The sequence below is a fragment of the Pagrus major genome, chromosome 2 (genome assembly GCF_040436345.1).
Source record: "Pagrus major chromosome 2, Pma_NU_1.0".
Taxonomy (NCBI): domain Eukaryota; kingdom Metazoa; phylum Chordata; class Actinopteri; order Spariformes; family Sparidae; genus Pagrus; species Pagrus major.
The window spans coordinates 828,416-844,532 of NC_133216.1; the positions used below are offsets into that span (position 1 = coordinate 828,416).

General features: G+C 43.3%; 2 protein-coding genes across 2 annotated transcripts in view; one reads left to right on the forward strand and one right to left on the reverse strand.

The window, feature by feature from the left end:
- The window catches only part of sagb (S-antigen; retina and pineal gland (arrestin) b), a 10,799-nt gene extending 3,630 nt beyond the window's left edge, over window positions 1-7,169 (forward strand). Inside the window, exons 4-15 of the mRNA XM_073487762.1 lie at window positions 1,231-1,430; window positions 1,752-1,811; window positions 2,329-2,396; window positions 2,517-2,652; window positions 3,781-3,865; window positions 4,026-4,098; window positions 4,391-4,528; window positions 4,992-5,069; window positions 5,616-5,630; window positions 5,741-5,793; window positions 6,515-6,524; window positions 7,076-7,169. Of these exons, the coding sequence (XP_073343863.1) occupies window positions 1,231-1,430; window positions 1,752-1,811; window positions 2,329-2,396; window positions 2,517-2,652; window positions 3,781-3,865; window positions 4,026-4,098; window positions 4,391-4,528; window positions 4,992-5,069; window positions 5,616-5,630; window positions 5,741-5,793; window positions 6,515-6,524; window positions 7,076-7,169 (1,010 nt within the window). The remainder of the gene's footprint in view (window positions 1-1,230; window positions 1,431-1,751; window positions 1,812-2,328; window positions 2,397-2,516; window positions 2,653-3,780; window positions 3,866-4,025; window positions 4,099-4,390; window positions 4,529-4,991; window positions 5,070-5,615; window positions 5,631-5,740; window positions 5,794-6,514; window positions 6,525-7,075) is intronic.
- A 4,187-nt stretch (window positions 7,170-11,356) lies between these two features.
- On the reverse strand, window positions 11,357-13,020 carry LOC141011614 (uncharacterized). The gene is made up of 4 exons (XM_073484814.1): window positions 12,741-13,020; window positions 12,512-12,592; window positions 12,348-12,428; window positions 11,357-12,249 (listed from the first exon to the last, which is right to left on the reverse strand). The coding sequence occupies exons 1-4, from the start codon at window positions 13,018-13,020 to the stop codon at window positions 11,357-11,359; spliced, it is 1,335 nt and encodes a 444-aa protein (XP_073340915.1).
- Between the last annotated feature and the right edge of the window lie 3,097 nt (window positions 13,021-16,117).

The following is a 16,117-nucleotide window of genomic DNA, read 5'->3' on the forward strand; positions in this document are numbered from 1 at the left end:
TGGTTGGTTGGCATGTTGGTTGGTTGGTTGGATTGTTGGTTGGTTGGATTGTTAATTGGATGGTGTGTTGGTTAGTTGGTTGGTTGGTTGGTTGTTGGTGTGTTAGTTGGTTGGTTGGTTGGTTTGTTGGTTGGTTGGTCTGTTGGTTGGTGTGTTGGTGTGTTGGTTGGTTGGTTGGTTGGTGTGCCGTTTGTTGGTTGATGTGTCGGTTTGTTGGTTGGTTGGTGTGTTTGTTTGATAGTTGGTTGGTTGGTTGGTGTGTTGGTTGGTTAGTGTGTTGGTATGTTGACTGGTTGGCTAGTTGGTTGATGTGTTGGTTGGTTGGTTAGTTGGTTGGTTGGTGTATTGATAGGTTTCTTTGTGTGTTGGTTGGCTGGTCAGTAGGTTTGTTGGTCTGTTGATTGGTTGGTTGGTTGGTGTGTTGGTTTGTTGGATGGTGGTTGGTTGGTTGGTGTGTTGGTGTGTCGGTTTGTTGGTTGATTGGTTTGTTATTTGATTGGTTGGTTAGTTTGTAGGCTGGTTGGTTGGTGTGTTGGTTGGTGTGTCGTTTGCTGGCTGATGTGTCGGTTTGTTAGTTGGTTGGTTGGTTGGTTGGTTGGTTGGTTGGTGTGTTTGTTTGATAGTTGGTTGGTTGGTTGGTGTGTTGGTTGGTTATTGTGTTGGTATGTTGGTTGGTTGGCTAGTTGGTTGATGTGTTGGTTGGTTGTTAGTTAGTTGGTTGGTGTGTTGGTTGGTTGGTTGGTTGGTTGGTGTGTTGGTATGTTGGTTGGTTGGTTGGTTGGTTGATTGATGTGTTGGTTGGTTGGTTGGTTGGTTGGTTGGTTGGTCGGTGTGATGGTTGGTTGGTTGGTTGATGTGTTGGTTGGTTGGTTGGTTGGTGTGTTGGTTGGTTGGTTGGTTGGTGTGTTGGTATGTTGGTTGGTTGGTTGGTTGGTTGATTGATGTGTTGGTTGGTTGGTTGGTTGGTTGGTTGGTGTGATGGTTGGCTAGTTGGTTGATGTGTTGGTTGGTTAGTTAGTTGGTTGGTGTGTTGGTTGGTTGGTTGGTTGGTGTGTTGGTATGTTGGTTGGTTGGTTGGTTGGTTGGTTGATTGATGTGTTGGTTGGTTGGTCGGTGTGATGGTTGGTTGGTTGGTTGATGTGTTGGTTGGTTGGTTGGTTGGTTGGTGTAATGGTTGGTTGGTTGATTACCTGTCGTCACTGTTAACATGATGTCTTTATGTGTCTTCAGTATACGTGATGCTGTCATGCACATTCCGGTACGGCCGTCAGGACATGGATGTGATGGGTGTGGCCTTCAGGAGGGACCTGTTCCTGGTGACTAGGCAGGTTTACCCTGAGCTGCAGGACAAAGAGAAGCTGACTCATACCAAGATCCAGCAGAAACTGCTCCGAAAACTGGGAGACAACGCCTTCCCCTTCTTCTTTGAGGTGAGGAAAAAACAGAACCAGCTGTGTGTTCTCAGTAAAGGTCCAGGTCTCTCTCCTCCAGATCCTCCTGAAGGATCCAAACTCTTACGCCAGTTCTGATGTGCTGGTGCTTTCCTCATTAGATTTGGGAAGCAAAGGTTCTGCAACCAATTCTTCAGGCGAACTAATCAACCAAAGAATGAATCAACATGTGGAGGATCATTATCTTAGTAAACACTGATGTCTGACACGTGATGAAGAGGCATCAACAAAGTCTCACACCTGCAGCAATGTAACTGAAAATGTGTTGAACGTGTTTCACATGAACTGTTTGTGTTTCAGTTTCCAGACAACCTGCCATGTTCTGTTGCTCTGCAGCCTGGACCCTCTGATGTGGGAAAGGTAGCTCCTTCATCATCATCATCATCATCATCATCATCACCAGCTTCAGTAGTGACGAGGACATTCAGTCAGTTCAGATGTGTCACAGTGACTCTAGTGTGATCCAGGATCAGATCAGACGTCTGTCCACAATGTCATTAATGATCCTGCTGTCAGAGGACACATCCAGAACCTTGTCCTGAACACAGTTTACACATCCAGAACCTGGTCCTGAACACAGTTTACACATCCAGAACCTGGCCCTGAACACAGTTTACACATCCAGAACCTGGTCCTGAACACAGTTTACACATCCAGAACCTGGTCCTGAACACAGTTTACACATCCAGAACCTGGCCCTGAACACAGTTTACACATCCAGAACCTGGCCCTGAACACAGTTTACACATCCAGAACCTGGTCCTGAACACAGTTTACACCGTCATCTGCTTCAACACTCATCAGTAAAATAAATACAACTGTGTCAGAACCAGAACAGATCACTGAGTGAACGTTCTCATGTCTCTGTGTTCCACAGAAATGTGCTGTGGAGTTTGAGGTGAAAGTTTTCTGTGGAGACAACCAGGACGAGAAGATCGACAAACAGTTAGTTTATTATTATTATTGTTATTATTAGTTAATAAGTAATCTACGAGTGTCGTGGAAGTATTGAATATTGTTTTTTGTTATATAAATAATTTGAAACATGACGTTGTGTCTCTGCAGGAGTTCAGTCCGTCTCACCATAAGGAAGATCCAGTTCAGTCCAGAGAACACTAAACTGGTCCCAGTAGCAGAGACCACCTTCGAGTTCCTGATGTCTGACAAACCACTGCACGTCAAACTGAGCCTGCCCAAAGAGGTGAGACAGGTCAAACTGAGCCTGCCCAAAGAGATGAGACAGGTCAAACTGAGCCCGCCCAAAGAGGTGAGACAGGTTGCACTGAGCCTGGCGAAAGAGGTGAGACAGGTTGCACAAAGCCAGCCGAAAGAGGTTGGACAGGTCAGTGTCCAAAGTCGTAAGACTTGTCCCTGTCCAAAGAGTTGAGACAGATTCCTGTCCAAAGAGGTGAGACAGGTCAGTGTACAAAGTGAAAGGGATGGGACGTGAAAAGTCAATAAGAGACCAGCTGTCTGTCTGTTTACCTGTCTGTCTGCAGACGTTTTACCATGGTGAACCTGTCTGTCTCTCTGACCTGTCTGTCTGCAGATGTTTTACCATGGTGAACCTGTCTGTCTCTCTGACCTGTCTGTCTGCCTGTCTCTCTGACCTGTCTGTCTATCGCTGACCTGTCTGTCTCTCTGACCTGTCTGTCTGCAGACGTTTTACCATGATGAATCTGTCTGTCTCTCTGACCTGTCTTTCTGCAGACGTTTTACCATGGTGAACCTTTCTGTCTGTCTCTCTGACCTGTCTGTCTGTCTCCCTGACCTGTCTGTCTGCAGACGTTTTACAATGGTGAACCTGTCTGTCTCTCTGACCTGTCTGTCTGTCTGTCTGTCTCCCTGACCTGTCTGTCTGCAGACATTTACCATGGTGAACCTGTCTGTCTCTCCGACCTGTCTGTCTCTCTAACCTGTCTGTCTGTCTGTCTCCCTGACCTGTCTGTCTGCAGACATTTACCATGGTGAACCTGTCTGTCTCTCTGACCTGTCTGTCTCCCTGACCTGTCTGTCTGCATACGTTTTACCACGGTGAACCTGTCTGTCTGTCTGTCTCTCTGACCTGTCTGTCTGCATACGTTTTACCACGGTGAACCTGTCTGTCTGTCTGTCTCTCTGACCTGTCTGTCTGCAGACATTTTACCATGGTGAACCTGTCTGTCTCTCTGACCTGTCTGTCTGTCTCACTGACCTGTCTGCCTGCAGACGTTTTACCGTGGTGAACCTGTCTGTCTCTCTGACCTGTCTGTCTGCAGACGTTTTACCATGGTGAACCTGTCTCTCTCTCTGGCCTGTCTGTCTGTCTCACTGACCTGTCTGTCTGCAGACGTTTTACCATGGTGAACCTGTCCCAGTGAATGTAGAAATCACCAACTCGTCCAGCAGGAATATCAAAGACATCAGTGTTTCAGGTGAGTTCTTGTGTTGTTTCTGACACGTCAGAGTTCGTCCTCACAGGGAAACAAACACGTCTGTTTATTTATGTAATAAATATCTGTATATATTTGTTTGTTTAATCTATGGATAAATAACTTGTGTTATTAATTAAGATCTTTCTGTCTGTGTGTTTAGTTGAACAGGTGACCAACGTTGTTCTTTACTCCAATGATAAATACGTCAAATCAGTGGCTAAAGAAGAGACAAAGTGAGTCCACCCTCGGTTAATCCCGAGGATACGTCCTGCCTGAGGGACATTTATTTTGACACTTTGGCTGAATGAATGACTTCCTGTTTTGTACAATGATACTATAATGTAGTGATCACTCTGTGGATTATTTTTATTTTTATTTTCTTTGTCTTATAGCTGACAGTCGTATTTATTTTGTATGGAGCCTGTCAGCAGTTTGGTAGTTTAGGTTTTAATTACAGATTAGGGAAATATGAACACAACGTGTATCTGAGACACAATAAATGATCAATTATTATTGTGTTTGCAGTGACTCAGTCCCCTCTGGGACCAGTCTGAAGAAGGACTACACTCTGTATCCTCTGCTGGCTCACAACAAGGACAGGAGGGGACTCGCTCTTGACGGACGACTCAAACACGAAGACACCAATCTGGCATCATCAAGCATGTGAGACACACTGAGACACACCGAGACACATTGAGACAAATTGAGACACACTGAGACACATTGAGACACATTGAGTCACACCGAGACACACTGAGACACACTGAGACACATTGAGACACATTGAGTCACACCGAGACACCGAGACACATTGAGACACACTGCGTCACACTGAGACACACCGAGACACATTGAGACACACCGAGACACACTGAGACACATTGAGACACATTGAGTCACACCGAGACACACTGAGACACATTGAGACACATTGAGTCACACCGAGACACCGAGACACATTGAGACACACTGCGTCACACTGAGACACACCGAGACACATTGAGACACACCGAGACACATTGAGACACACCGAGACACACCGAGACACATTGAGACACTCACATGATGACTCTCACTCGCTGACAGAGACTAAAGGTGTGGAACTGTCTCTCTGTGTTTGTCTCAGAGTGAAGCAGGAGGTGCTGAAGGAGGTGCAGGGGATGCTTGTCTCCTATAAGGTCGTGGTGAGGATGATCGCCTCTGGGTAAGTGTGAATTGCTTTGCATGCTGGGAGTTCAGCTGACAGCTGATGTCAGAGATTTCTGCTCAGTGAAACTTTAGCTTCATTGTTCCTGCCAGAATTCTCTGTCCTGCCTCACAACTATTTATCCACCAAAACCCCCGAATACAATCAAATCTGTCATGTTTCATCCGGCAGACAGGGACATCACTGTGACATCACTGTGACATCACTGTGACCTCACCATACACTGTGACATCACTGTGACATCACTGTACTCTGTGACCTCACTGTACTCTGTGACCTCACTGTGACCTCACTGTACACTGTGACCTCACTGTGACCTCACCGTACACTGTGACCTCACTGTACTCTGTGACCTCACTGTGACCTCACCGTACACTGTGACCTCACTGTACTCTGTGACCTCACTGTGACCTCACCGTACACTGTGACCTCACTGTACACTGTGACATCACCAGAGAGTTTTATATCTTTGTTGTTATATATGGCTATATGGTGTGCATATAAAATGAATACTGATGTTTTTGTTTCTCTGTGTTCTGACAGGACAATCGGATCCAGGTAACAACTAATAAACTCCTTCTGTGTGTCTGTATGATGATGTGTGAAAATACATTAGAGCTGACCAACGTGTGTGTGTGTGTGTGTGTGTGTGTGTGTGTGTGTTACAGCGAGGTGTCTTTGGAGCTTCCTTTCAGACTGATGCATCCTAAACCTGAACCAGGTACAGACCTCAGCTTCTTCTTCCTCCTTTTGTTCCTCCTCTGACCACTAACAAGCTTTAAAACAAGAATCTCAACATGTTCTGTGTCAGTCCATTACAGTTTGGTGCATCTGTTTGTTTCTTCATTGACAAGCCTGCACACAGATTATGTGTGTGTGTGTGTGTGTGTGTGTGAGAGAGAGAGAGAGAGAGAGAGAGAGTTAGCTGACTGTTTTAAGCAGCTTGTTGTGTATCGCTGACAGCAGTCAGTTGTTTATCATCTCAACAACAAGCTGAGTCACATCCTGAAGATTAACATTCAGATTACTGCTGATCAATACAGATTATATATTCACACACACACACACACACACACACACACACACGTGTGTACCGGTGAGGACCCTCAGTGATCTCATTAATTTGGGAGATTTTAGGTTGTTCTTCAAACTTGACTATTACTGTTATAAATAAAAAAATAAATATTTAACATGCAGCCTGTGAGAATCTGTGCCGATACATCATCAGCCTTTGTTCTCTCCTCATTCAGACTTTCATCAGAACAAACAAAGAATAAATGAACACAAACTCACATTGTTTAATCCTGAAATATGATCAATAATGTGTCCAGAACAACTCAAACCTGACAGAGAGAGTCTGAATCATCAGATTTCATTTATAGCTGAACCATAATAATGTTTCTCTTTTCTTTTCTTTATCACGTTTTCTGTTTGTACTTCAGCCAAGGAGGGGTAAGATCACTGCTCTGTTTCATTATATTAATGATTCAGCCACAGTCCTGAAAGAACATAACATTTTATCACTTTATTACCTTCACTGATGAGAACTAGACCTCAACACAGGTTTCCTTCTCAAAGCCCTTCAGAGTAACTTCCGCAGACGGATCTCTCTGTCTCTGCTATTGTTCCTTTCATGAAACGATTCCAGCAGGCATCACCTGTCTGTTACCTGAGGACACGTCCCACTTTCACCTGTTAACACACAAAGAGACGTCAGATCAGATCAGATCAGGATGACAAGTTTCAACCTGTTACACAACAAGACAATAAAGATTTAAAAGCACAGCTCAGTTTACTGCTCAATGTTTACCATTAATTAAGCCATTAGATCATCATTATTACTGTTGTTATTATTATTATTATTATTATTATTATTACCATCATTAGCTGTCAGTTAAATCACATGATCTCACCGACATTCAGAAACTCAAATATCTCCCTCCGTTTATAATAAAACAGGTTTTACACCTGACTAATGAGCCCCTCCCCTCTCTGTTCTGCAGCGAATCAGACGACATGGTGTTTGAGGAGTTTAAACGAGCCTACCTGAAGGGCGTCGTTTACGGAGACGACGATGAGTCTCCCACAGAGGCATAAACTACAAAGAGTTTGATTTCAGTCTGACCTCAGGTTTGATCTTAGTCTGACCTCAGGTTTGACCTCAGTCGGACCTCAGGTTTGATCTTAGTCTGACCTCAGGTTTGACCTCAGGTTTGATCTTAGTCTGACCTCAGGTTTGACCTCAGGTTTGATCTTAGTCTGACCTCAGGTTTGACCTCAGTCGGACCTCAGGTTTGACCTCAGGTTTGATCTTAGTCTGACCTCAGGTTTGACCTCAGGTTTGATCTTAGTCTGACCTCAGGTTTGACCTCAGGTTTGATCTTAGTCTGACCTCAGGTTTGACCTCAGGTTTGATCTTAGTCTGACCTCAGGTTTGACCTCAGGTTTGATCTTAGTCTGACCTCAGGTTTGACCTCAGGTTTGATCTTAGTCTGACCTCAGGTTTGACCTCAGTCGGACCTCAGGTTTGATCTCAGTTGGACCCTAGTTTGAGCTCACTTCCTCAGGATTTCTGTGACTCTGTGATGTAATTTCCTGTAGTGCCCCCCTCAGGATAAACTGTTTCACACTGCTACGCTGTCAGAAATCATCAGCATGTTTGTGGCTGTAATTGACTCTGTAGCCTGAAGGGGGCACTGCTGGACCTGTCTTACACAATGCACCTGATGCGGACGAGCTCTAACTAATGATTGTTTATGATTTGACGATTATTCTCTCAGTTTATGTTCTCTATTCATCAGAAAACAGTTAAAAGTTTAAAACTTGTAACTTCAGACCAAACTGTTTGTGTTCATCTATCACAGAGTGAAACATTCACTGAGAACAATCAAAGAAATGTAGATATGTTGAAAAATGGAAATGTATAGTTCTGTTATAATGAAAAACGCTTGTTAGTATGACGAGATCGTCTGATTGTAGGTGAAACAATAACTATGTTTTATTGTGTTTATCTGTGCTGATGGATCGATACAGATTATTAATAAAATGTCATTTAGTTTCATCAACGTGAAGGAATCTGTTTCCTAGAGCAATAAAAATGATACACACACACACACACACACACACACACACACAGATATAATTAATAATCAGTGTGTAACTGCATCATAGTTCCAGTTGACTTCTGTCAGTTCATATAATTTTACAAACTCATTATGTTAAACAAAAGCACTTTAAATAAAAATCGAATCCGTCATCAGTGTAGATTTACATATTATATTCTTTACGTTTGATATGAATTTATCCTGTAACTGTGTCGTTAATATAAAACCTGGACAGAATCAAACATTAACACTGACATTAATATTAATGTGAGACCCAACATGACACACATCCATCTGCATTTTCATCCTTGTTTCTTCACATTCAGACAATGTTTATATATGTGATATTTTAAATGTACTTAATGTTTTATACAATCTTCATAATGACTTCGTCGATGAATGTGCTGCAGCCTTCTGCCACCTGGTGATGCTGTTGAGTGATTCTAGCAGAAGTAGAAGAAGAATGACTTGATGTGATGTCAGAGAGATGATATGAAACAAAGATCAATGATCTGTTCGATCACCATCCTTTTATTCATTAGACAAACAGCTGATTGTTTCTTTCATATTTTATTGGATTTTTCTTACAAACAGAATATTCAGCTGTTTTCTTTTTCATCTACAGTGAAGCGACAGAACGACCACAAACCAACAAACTGTTTCTGTTTCTGATCTAAAGACTGACAGACGTAAATATCATGACATAAACCTCAGACCACACTCAAGTCATCAAAACACACTAAACAGTGAAACAACCACCTCCTCTGAACCAGGTGATGATCAGCTGACAGGTGCCGATCAGCTGACAAGTGACAATCAGCTGACAGGTGCCGATCAGCTGACAGGTGATGATCAGGTCCAGCAGCAGGTTGTTTCTGACAGGAATCATTCAATGTTTACAGAGAATAGACGTCAGTGAAGAAGAAGTCAAACACTGAGTCCGACTGAAGTTCATCTGTTGGATCACAAACAACCAGCTGCTGATTGAGGGAGCAACACACAGGGAGCTGAGGTCACACATTGATCATCATCCTACATGTTGGCAACTCTCAGCTAACATTCCTGACGGTCTTTAAATGCTTACACAGGATGCTGATGATCTTCTCTACTATAGTTCAAAGTAAATAAACCACTATGATTTATGTTAAAAAGATCTAAATGTTTCTGTCAAAACAATCAGACACCTGAGCTGCAGAGCTGGTTTAAGTTCTACAGGTCGAGGAGAAAATGTGTGGTTGGGTCAAAAAGATTTTTTTTGCGGTTTTATCTGATTCTAGGACCTGAAGATCTTCTGACAGCTGGAATTTATTTTCGGGATCATTTTGACTTCAGTTCCTCCTCAGATGTCAGAATCTGAACACTGAAGAAACACAGTGGTTCAGCACATGTTTGGTATCGTCTGTATGAAAACGAGCTCCTGTGATTAACTCATTAGGGCGTGATGAAGTCTAACACACCTGCAGACTCAGGTTGTCTTTGTTCCTTTGTTGGAGAACACAGCAGAGAGACTTTTGGGAAACCCTGCCCAGCCTATACAATGTGGATCTAAAGTGAGGTGTGTCATTTTACAGAGCTGTTGTAGGATCAGTGTCAGGAGATCATCAGATGACTCGCTGTCTGGAAGACTTCAACAAAATCACACCAGTTCAGACAAAGACCGAGATGAGCTCAAAGATAAACAATCAGCTGAAAACAGCAGGATGTTATTACAGCAGCTGCTCCTGATGAACAGATGCTGGTCCATAAACAGGACGAGGACGAGGGGACAAACACAGAGACAACAACGTGCATCTCTACACATCTGTGTCTCTACACACCTGTGTCTCTACACACCTGTGCTTCTACACATCTGTGTCTCTACACACCTGTGTCTCTACACACCTGTGTCTCTACACACCTGTGCTTCTACACATCTGTGTCTCTACACACCTGTGTCTCTACACACCTGTGCTTCTACACATCTGTGTCTCTACACACTTGTGTCTCTACACACCTGTGCTTCTACACACCTGTGTCTCTACACACCTGTGCTTCTACACATCTGTGTCTCTACACACCTGTGTCTCTACACATCTATGTCTCTACACACCTGTGTCTCTACACACCTGTGCTTCTACACATCTGTGTCTCTACACACTTGTGTCTCTACACACCTGTGCTTCTACACACCTGTGTCTCTACACACCTGTGCTTCTACACACCTGTGCTTCTACACATCTATGTCTCTACACACCTGTGTCTCTACACACCTGTGTCTCTACACACCTGTGCTTATACACATCTGTGTCTCTACACACCTGTGCTTCTACACATCTATGTCTCTACACACCTGTGCTTCTACACACCTGTGCTTCTACACACCTGTGTCTCTACACATCTATGTCTCTACACACCTGTGTCTCTACACACCTGTGCTTCTACACACCTGTGCTTCTACACATCTATGTCTCTACACACCTGTGTCTCTACACACCTGTGTCTCTACACACCTGTGCTTCTACACATCTGTGTCTCTACACATCTGTGTCTCTACAAACCTGTGCTTCTACACACCTGTGCTTCTACACACCTGTGCTTCTACACATCTGTGTCTCTACACACCTGTGTCTCTACACACCTGTGCTTCTACACATCTGTGTCTCTACACACCTGTGTCTCCACACACCTGTGTCTCCTCACACGCCGAGCTCTGTGACTGTCTCAGTCGGAGCTTTGAATGCATGTTGTTTTCCTGTAATTTGTATCTTTGTTCTGTGATGGTTAATGAACGAGAATACAGAGTTTTTAGGGGGTCCTTTGAAAGCCACATTCACTTTTATTATTTATGTTTCACACAGAGAACAAACTTTTAGAAGCAGGGTTTTAGTCGGTGGATGCACTCTTAAAGATCAGGATCTTCTCTTGGATGGGGCAGTTATGATGGTCAATGTTGATGATTAGTTTGGTGTAAATAATCTTCTGGTTCATTGTCAGTGACGTGTTTGTATGTTGTGTCTTGTCTTTATGTTTCTGGTTTCTGAACCTGATCATCATGTTGTGTCTCTGTTGGCTGATTGGTGGAAAATCATTTAAGAATAATGTTATCTAAAATAATTTATTTCTACAGGAGTATTGTATTAATCAGTGAAGCTACCTGGATCCTCCACCGGCAGCTGGAGTCAGGGGTTGGTGGTGCAGGACTCAGTCGCCCCAGCTGTACACGTCCTCAGGGGGGGTACTTGTAGGCATTGGTCCTCTCAGTAAGGGCATGTCACATGTGTCTGGGTGGAGCAGGAAGCCAGAGAAAGTGCTGCTGGACTCAGAACCGGCAAACATGCCATTAGTTACCTGATCCTTCACCTGGATCCACACGCGATCACCGCGGGCCATGTGGACAATGATTTGTTGCGAGGTGGTCCCTAACACTTTGGTGTCTGTGGTCTTCACCATCGGTTTGAAGTTCAGGAAGAGGCCGACTTTGAGGACCCGCTCGTAGACGGTGAGGTGGTAGCTGAAGAGGTAGGTGCCATTGATGGGGGCAGTGTAGATCCCCTTGCTGGGGTCGTAGCTCCCCTGGACATTATAGTGAATGTGGGTGAAGACCACGGGGGCATTGGGTGGGGGGTAACTGGATGTCAGACCTGCAGCGAAGGCAGACTGGATGCTGGGCATGCAGGGACCGGGACGACCCATCATCCCCATGTCCCCCATGTCTCCCTTGCCCCCCTGTGGTCCTGTCTGACCCTCAGGTCCCATCCGTCCCTCCTCCCCCTTGTCTCCTTTGTCCCCCTTCTGCCCTTTAACCCCATCTACCCCATCTGTACAGTTACACTCCCCCTGGGGCCCCAGCTCTCCTTTCTCACCCACAGATCCAGGGACACCAGGGCGACCCATATCACCCATGTCACCCTTCATGCCTTTGGGCCCCATTGCTCCTGCACTACCAGATGGACCTCTGGATCCTACTGGACCAGGCACACCAGCTGGTCCTGGGGGACCTTGGCTGGACTTGCAGGTTTCTAGGCAGACTCCATCATCTCCTTTAGGACCCTGATCACCTGGACGTCCCTCCAGACCTTGCTCACCTTTTGCACCTTCAGGACAACAAAACCCATGTCAGGAGCCGGATCTGAGACCATGGTGGACCAGTAACATCAAAGAACCTGATAGTTGGGACTGATTTGTCACAAACCTTTGAATCCTCGCTCTCCTTTGGGTCCCATGAGACCCTGAGGTCCTCGATGTCCCTTCTCCCCCTCGTCTCCTTTCTGTCCTGAGGTCAAACACACCAACACAGTCAGAGGACACAGAGGCAGAGTTACAGATCAGAGTAGAGGATGATGTGAAGTTATTTACCTTTGACTCCTGGTCTGCCAACAAAACCTGGAGGACCTCTGAACCCTGTCAGCCCTCGTCTTCCAGGACTTCCTGGACTACCTGAGCAGGACAGACATGAGCTCTAATTAATTTCATCACATTAAGATCAATAATAAGATCCTGGACCATCACACAGTCCTGAATCAGGTCAGTCCCCGCATTGCAGTCTTTACTCTCACTACATATGTGTCTCTGTGTGACGTATCACCTGGTGGTCCGTGGTCTCCTCTGTCTCCTTTGGGCCCCTTGATTGTCTGACACTGTGTGCAGTGACAGAACCAGGGGACCTGGTCTGGGGGGATGGATCCTGGGCTTTGCTGCAGCATCAGGCAGTAGGCCTCTAGGGCCCCGGCTGACGGCTCCGTCATGTTGTCTCCGTCGGGGGGGAAACTGCGTTCAGGTCCGTCCATGGGCATGTAGGGAGGAGGTGAAAAATGGTCGACGGACGGGGTCTCCCAGTCCCCAGAGGAAGGTTCAGGCATCGCCATGACAACGGGGAGGGAAACCGCCATCAACAGGAAGTGAAGTGGAAAGTTGAGCATGGTCTGCAGAGATGGAAGAACAGTGATGACATCATGTGTTCCGTCTCATTGATTTATTGATTAATTTATGGAGTCTTAAAACCCAACACGTCAAAAACTGACATTTAACTGAAACGGAAATTTAAACAAACTCATAAAATCAGTCTGAAGTATTTGAGTCATTTCAGACCAACTTCTCAAAATGTGTATGAGTGTGTGTATGTGTGTGCGTGTGTGTGTGTGAGATACCTAAAGAGCCTGTTTTTGATCGGGTTCACGACATTTAACAGTTTGTTTGGTTTGTTGCATATCGATGATGCCATCTTGTTGTGTGGACAATATTCATCTTAGTTCATGACATATTTTATTTTGAACTTTTTAAAACTAAGGCTGAGAATATACAATCACGAACATGATGACATTCAGGGTTACAGCTGTAAGATTTCACAACATCTCATCAATTTCATAAAGTTTTCCCGTGAATTTCTTCAAGACAAACCCGGAGCCGACCTTTGAGTGGAGTCTGTGAGGTCAGTTAGAACAATAAAGTTTACATGTTAATTTACCTTTTTATACATGTTTGAATTAAACTTTCACTTTTTCCCTCCAAATATTTTTTGGGATCTTTTACAAAAATTTCTTCAGCTGTTTTTAAAGGGACAGTGAGACTTTTTAAAGGGTAGAACTATTAGTACAACTATTTAAAAGTTCACCAAGACTATAATTGAGAACAATTAATGGCTGAAATTATAACTGACAATTGGAAGTACATCAAGTTACACACAGATTCTGTTGGACACCATCAAGATTCGACAGAATGGGTTTAATAAATAGCAATTTGTGCTGGAAATGTCAGAAAGACAAAGGCACTTTCTTACCCTGCATCTGTCCAGTTATTACGACCCTGCTGGAGGATTCACCAAGCCTGGGTTTACTCAGGGACAGAACCCGAATACACAACATTTCAGATGGAGAATTTTCAGTGATCACGTTGGGCTTATACTTAGGCACTGGAAAACGGCCAAATCTCCTGAACTAACAGAACGATCATATGATAAAGAGAACAGTTTCTTATGAGCACAAGCTCAACAGAATGAGTGACGGGACCAACACAGGACCACCAGTGTGGGATCTTCTGTGGACTCATATCACCTCTCGACTGATAAACCTTCTGTATGATCGCTGCTGCACACTGCTACATGTTTTTCCTGTATTGTATTTATTTACCTGACCATGTTTCTTTTCCTCATTTAACCTCTGAGGTTCAGTACGTGGTAACAAGGTTTGTTTCACAAAGTGAACTGTTGTACTGTGATGCACCAAAGACAAAAACAATAAAAACTTGAAGTACAAAAAAAAGCATCAAAATACATTTTAAATAGTCAATGGTAATAAAGTAATTCTAGTCAGTCTGGTGTTAATTTAAACATAATTAAAACAGGAGGTGTTAATTTAACAGGTTAATGTTTAAATGGTTGTTATTCAATTATCAGAATATTATTATTATTTTTATCAATAATTTAACCATATGAGAATTTAGATACAAATTTTATAGATTTTACACTTCTTTCTACACAAAATAAGTAATAAACAGTCATGTTTTATTATTACAATTATTAATTATAAAGGAAACACTGATGATACATTTTTAAATTGTGTAATATCATATTTACTCATATTTTAAACATTTTTGTGTCTTTTATGTTTTAACAGGTTTTTTTAAAAAAAAAAAAGAGTTTGTCCTTTTTCACATTTTACAGTTTTGTAAATCATTTTTCATGTTTGTAATTCAATATTAATATATTTTTTTAAAAAGTAAATAATTTGTTTTGACTTATTCTTTAAAAATAATATCTAAAGTGAAGTCAGTCTTGTCACTCACCAGAATGTCGATGCTTCGCTGCGTCACCAACCTGAAGTGAAGCCTCAGAGTTACCTGCAGACTCACCTGTCAGCTGTTAATAAAACACCTGGACTCCGCCCACCTGCTGGCCACCCATACTCAGGTGTGCATCTGTGTGTGTTTGTGTGCATGTGTGTGTTAGGTAAGAAGTAGGCCTGTGTCTTTGTGTTTTGTCATTGATGCATAATGTGACCTCGTTAACACTCACAGGTGTCACATTACAGTGACATCACGGCAGGCTTTTATTGTGAAGGAGCCTCAACAGCTGCTTTAATGACCTGTTTCACATCAGTATTAGATGTTAAAGGATCTTTTATGGTTTGATTGTGGCGCTCCCTGTGGACAAAAGACATGATGGTGATGTTTGTTTTAGTGCCGCAGCAGCCGACTATAAAGCAGCTGCTTTCGTCAGGTCATAAAAATTAATATATTATGATGCGTTCAAAGCTGAGTAAGTCTGAATCTGACCTGGTGACCCAGGTAACCCCAACCCTTAAATAATTATAACTACTAAAACTATAATAATTATAATAACTTAAATAACCACAATAATTATAATAACTTAAATAACTACAATAATTATAATAACTATAATATCTACAATAAGTGTACAGAAACAGCTGGTCTCGTCTCTGAGTGATGAGAAGACAGATGTTGGTCCTGATATGATGATGATTTGTTGACAGTGTCTTTCCTCTAAATGAGACACAAAGACTGTAGCGTGATAAACTCTCAGTTCATTTCAAACTCAAACTGATGATGATTGTAAATAAGAAACAAGCAAACAGATAAATGTGATGCTGTGGATTCAGAGTGCAGAGACGAAGCTGCAGGACGGATCACAGAGCTGTTCCGAAGTTCTGGGTCATAAACTGACAACACATTTATGTTTTCTGTTAAATAACAGGTGAGTAAACGCAGCCTGTCTTTGTCCCCCACAGTCAGGAGGGACTGCAGGCGTCCACACAGACACAGTGATGGACTCATTGTTGGAGCGCTCTGTCTCTTCATGGACATCATGAAGTCCATTCGTGTCTTTATTTTGTCTATAACGATTGCCATGATTTTCACATGTAGGCTCAGCCTGTGTTGTCTCCTCAATGGACTACCAGTTCATGAATGTTCCACTTTAATAAAGTCGGTTCCTGAAGCGTATCAGCT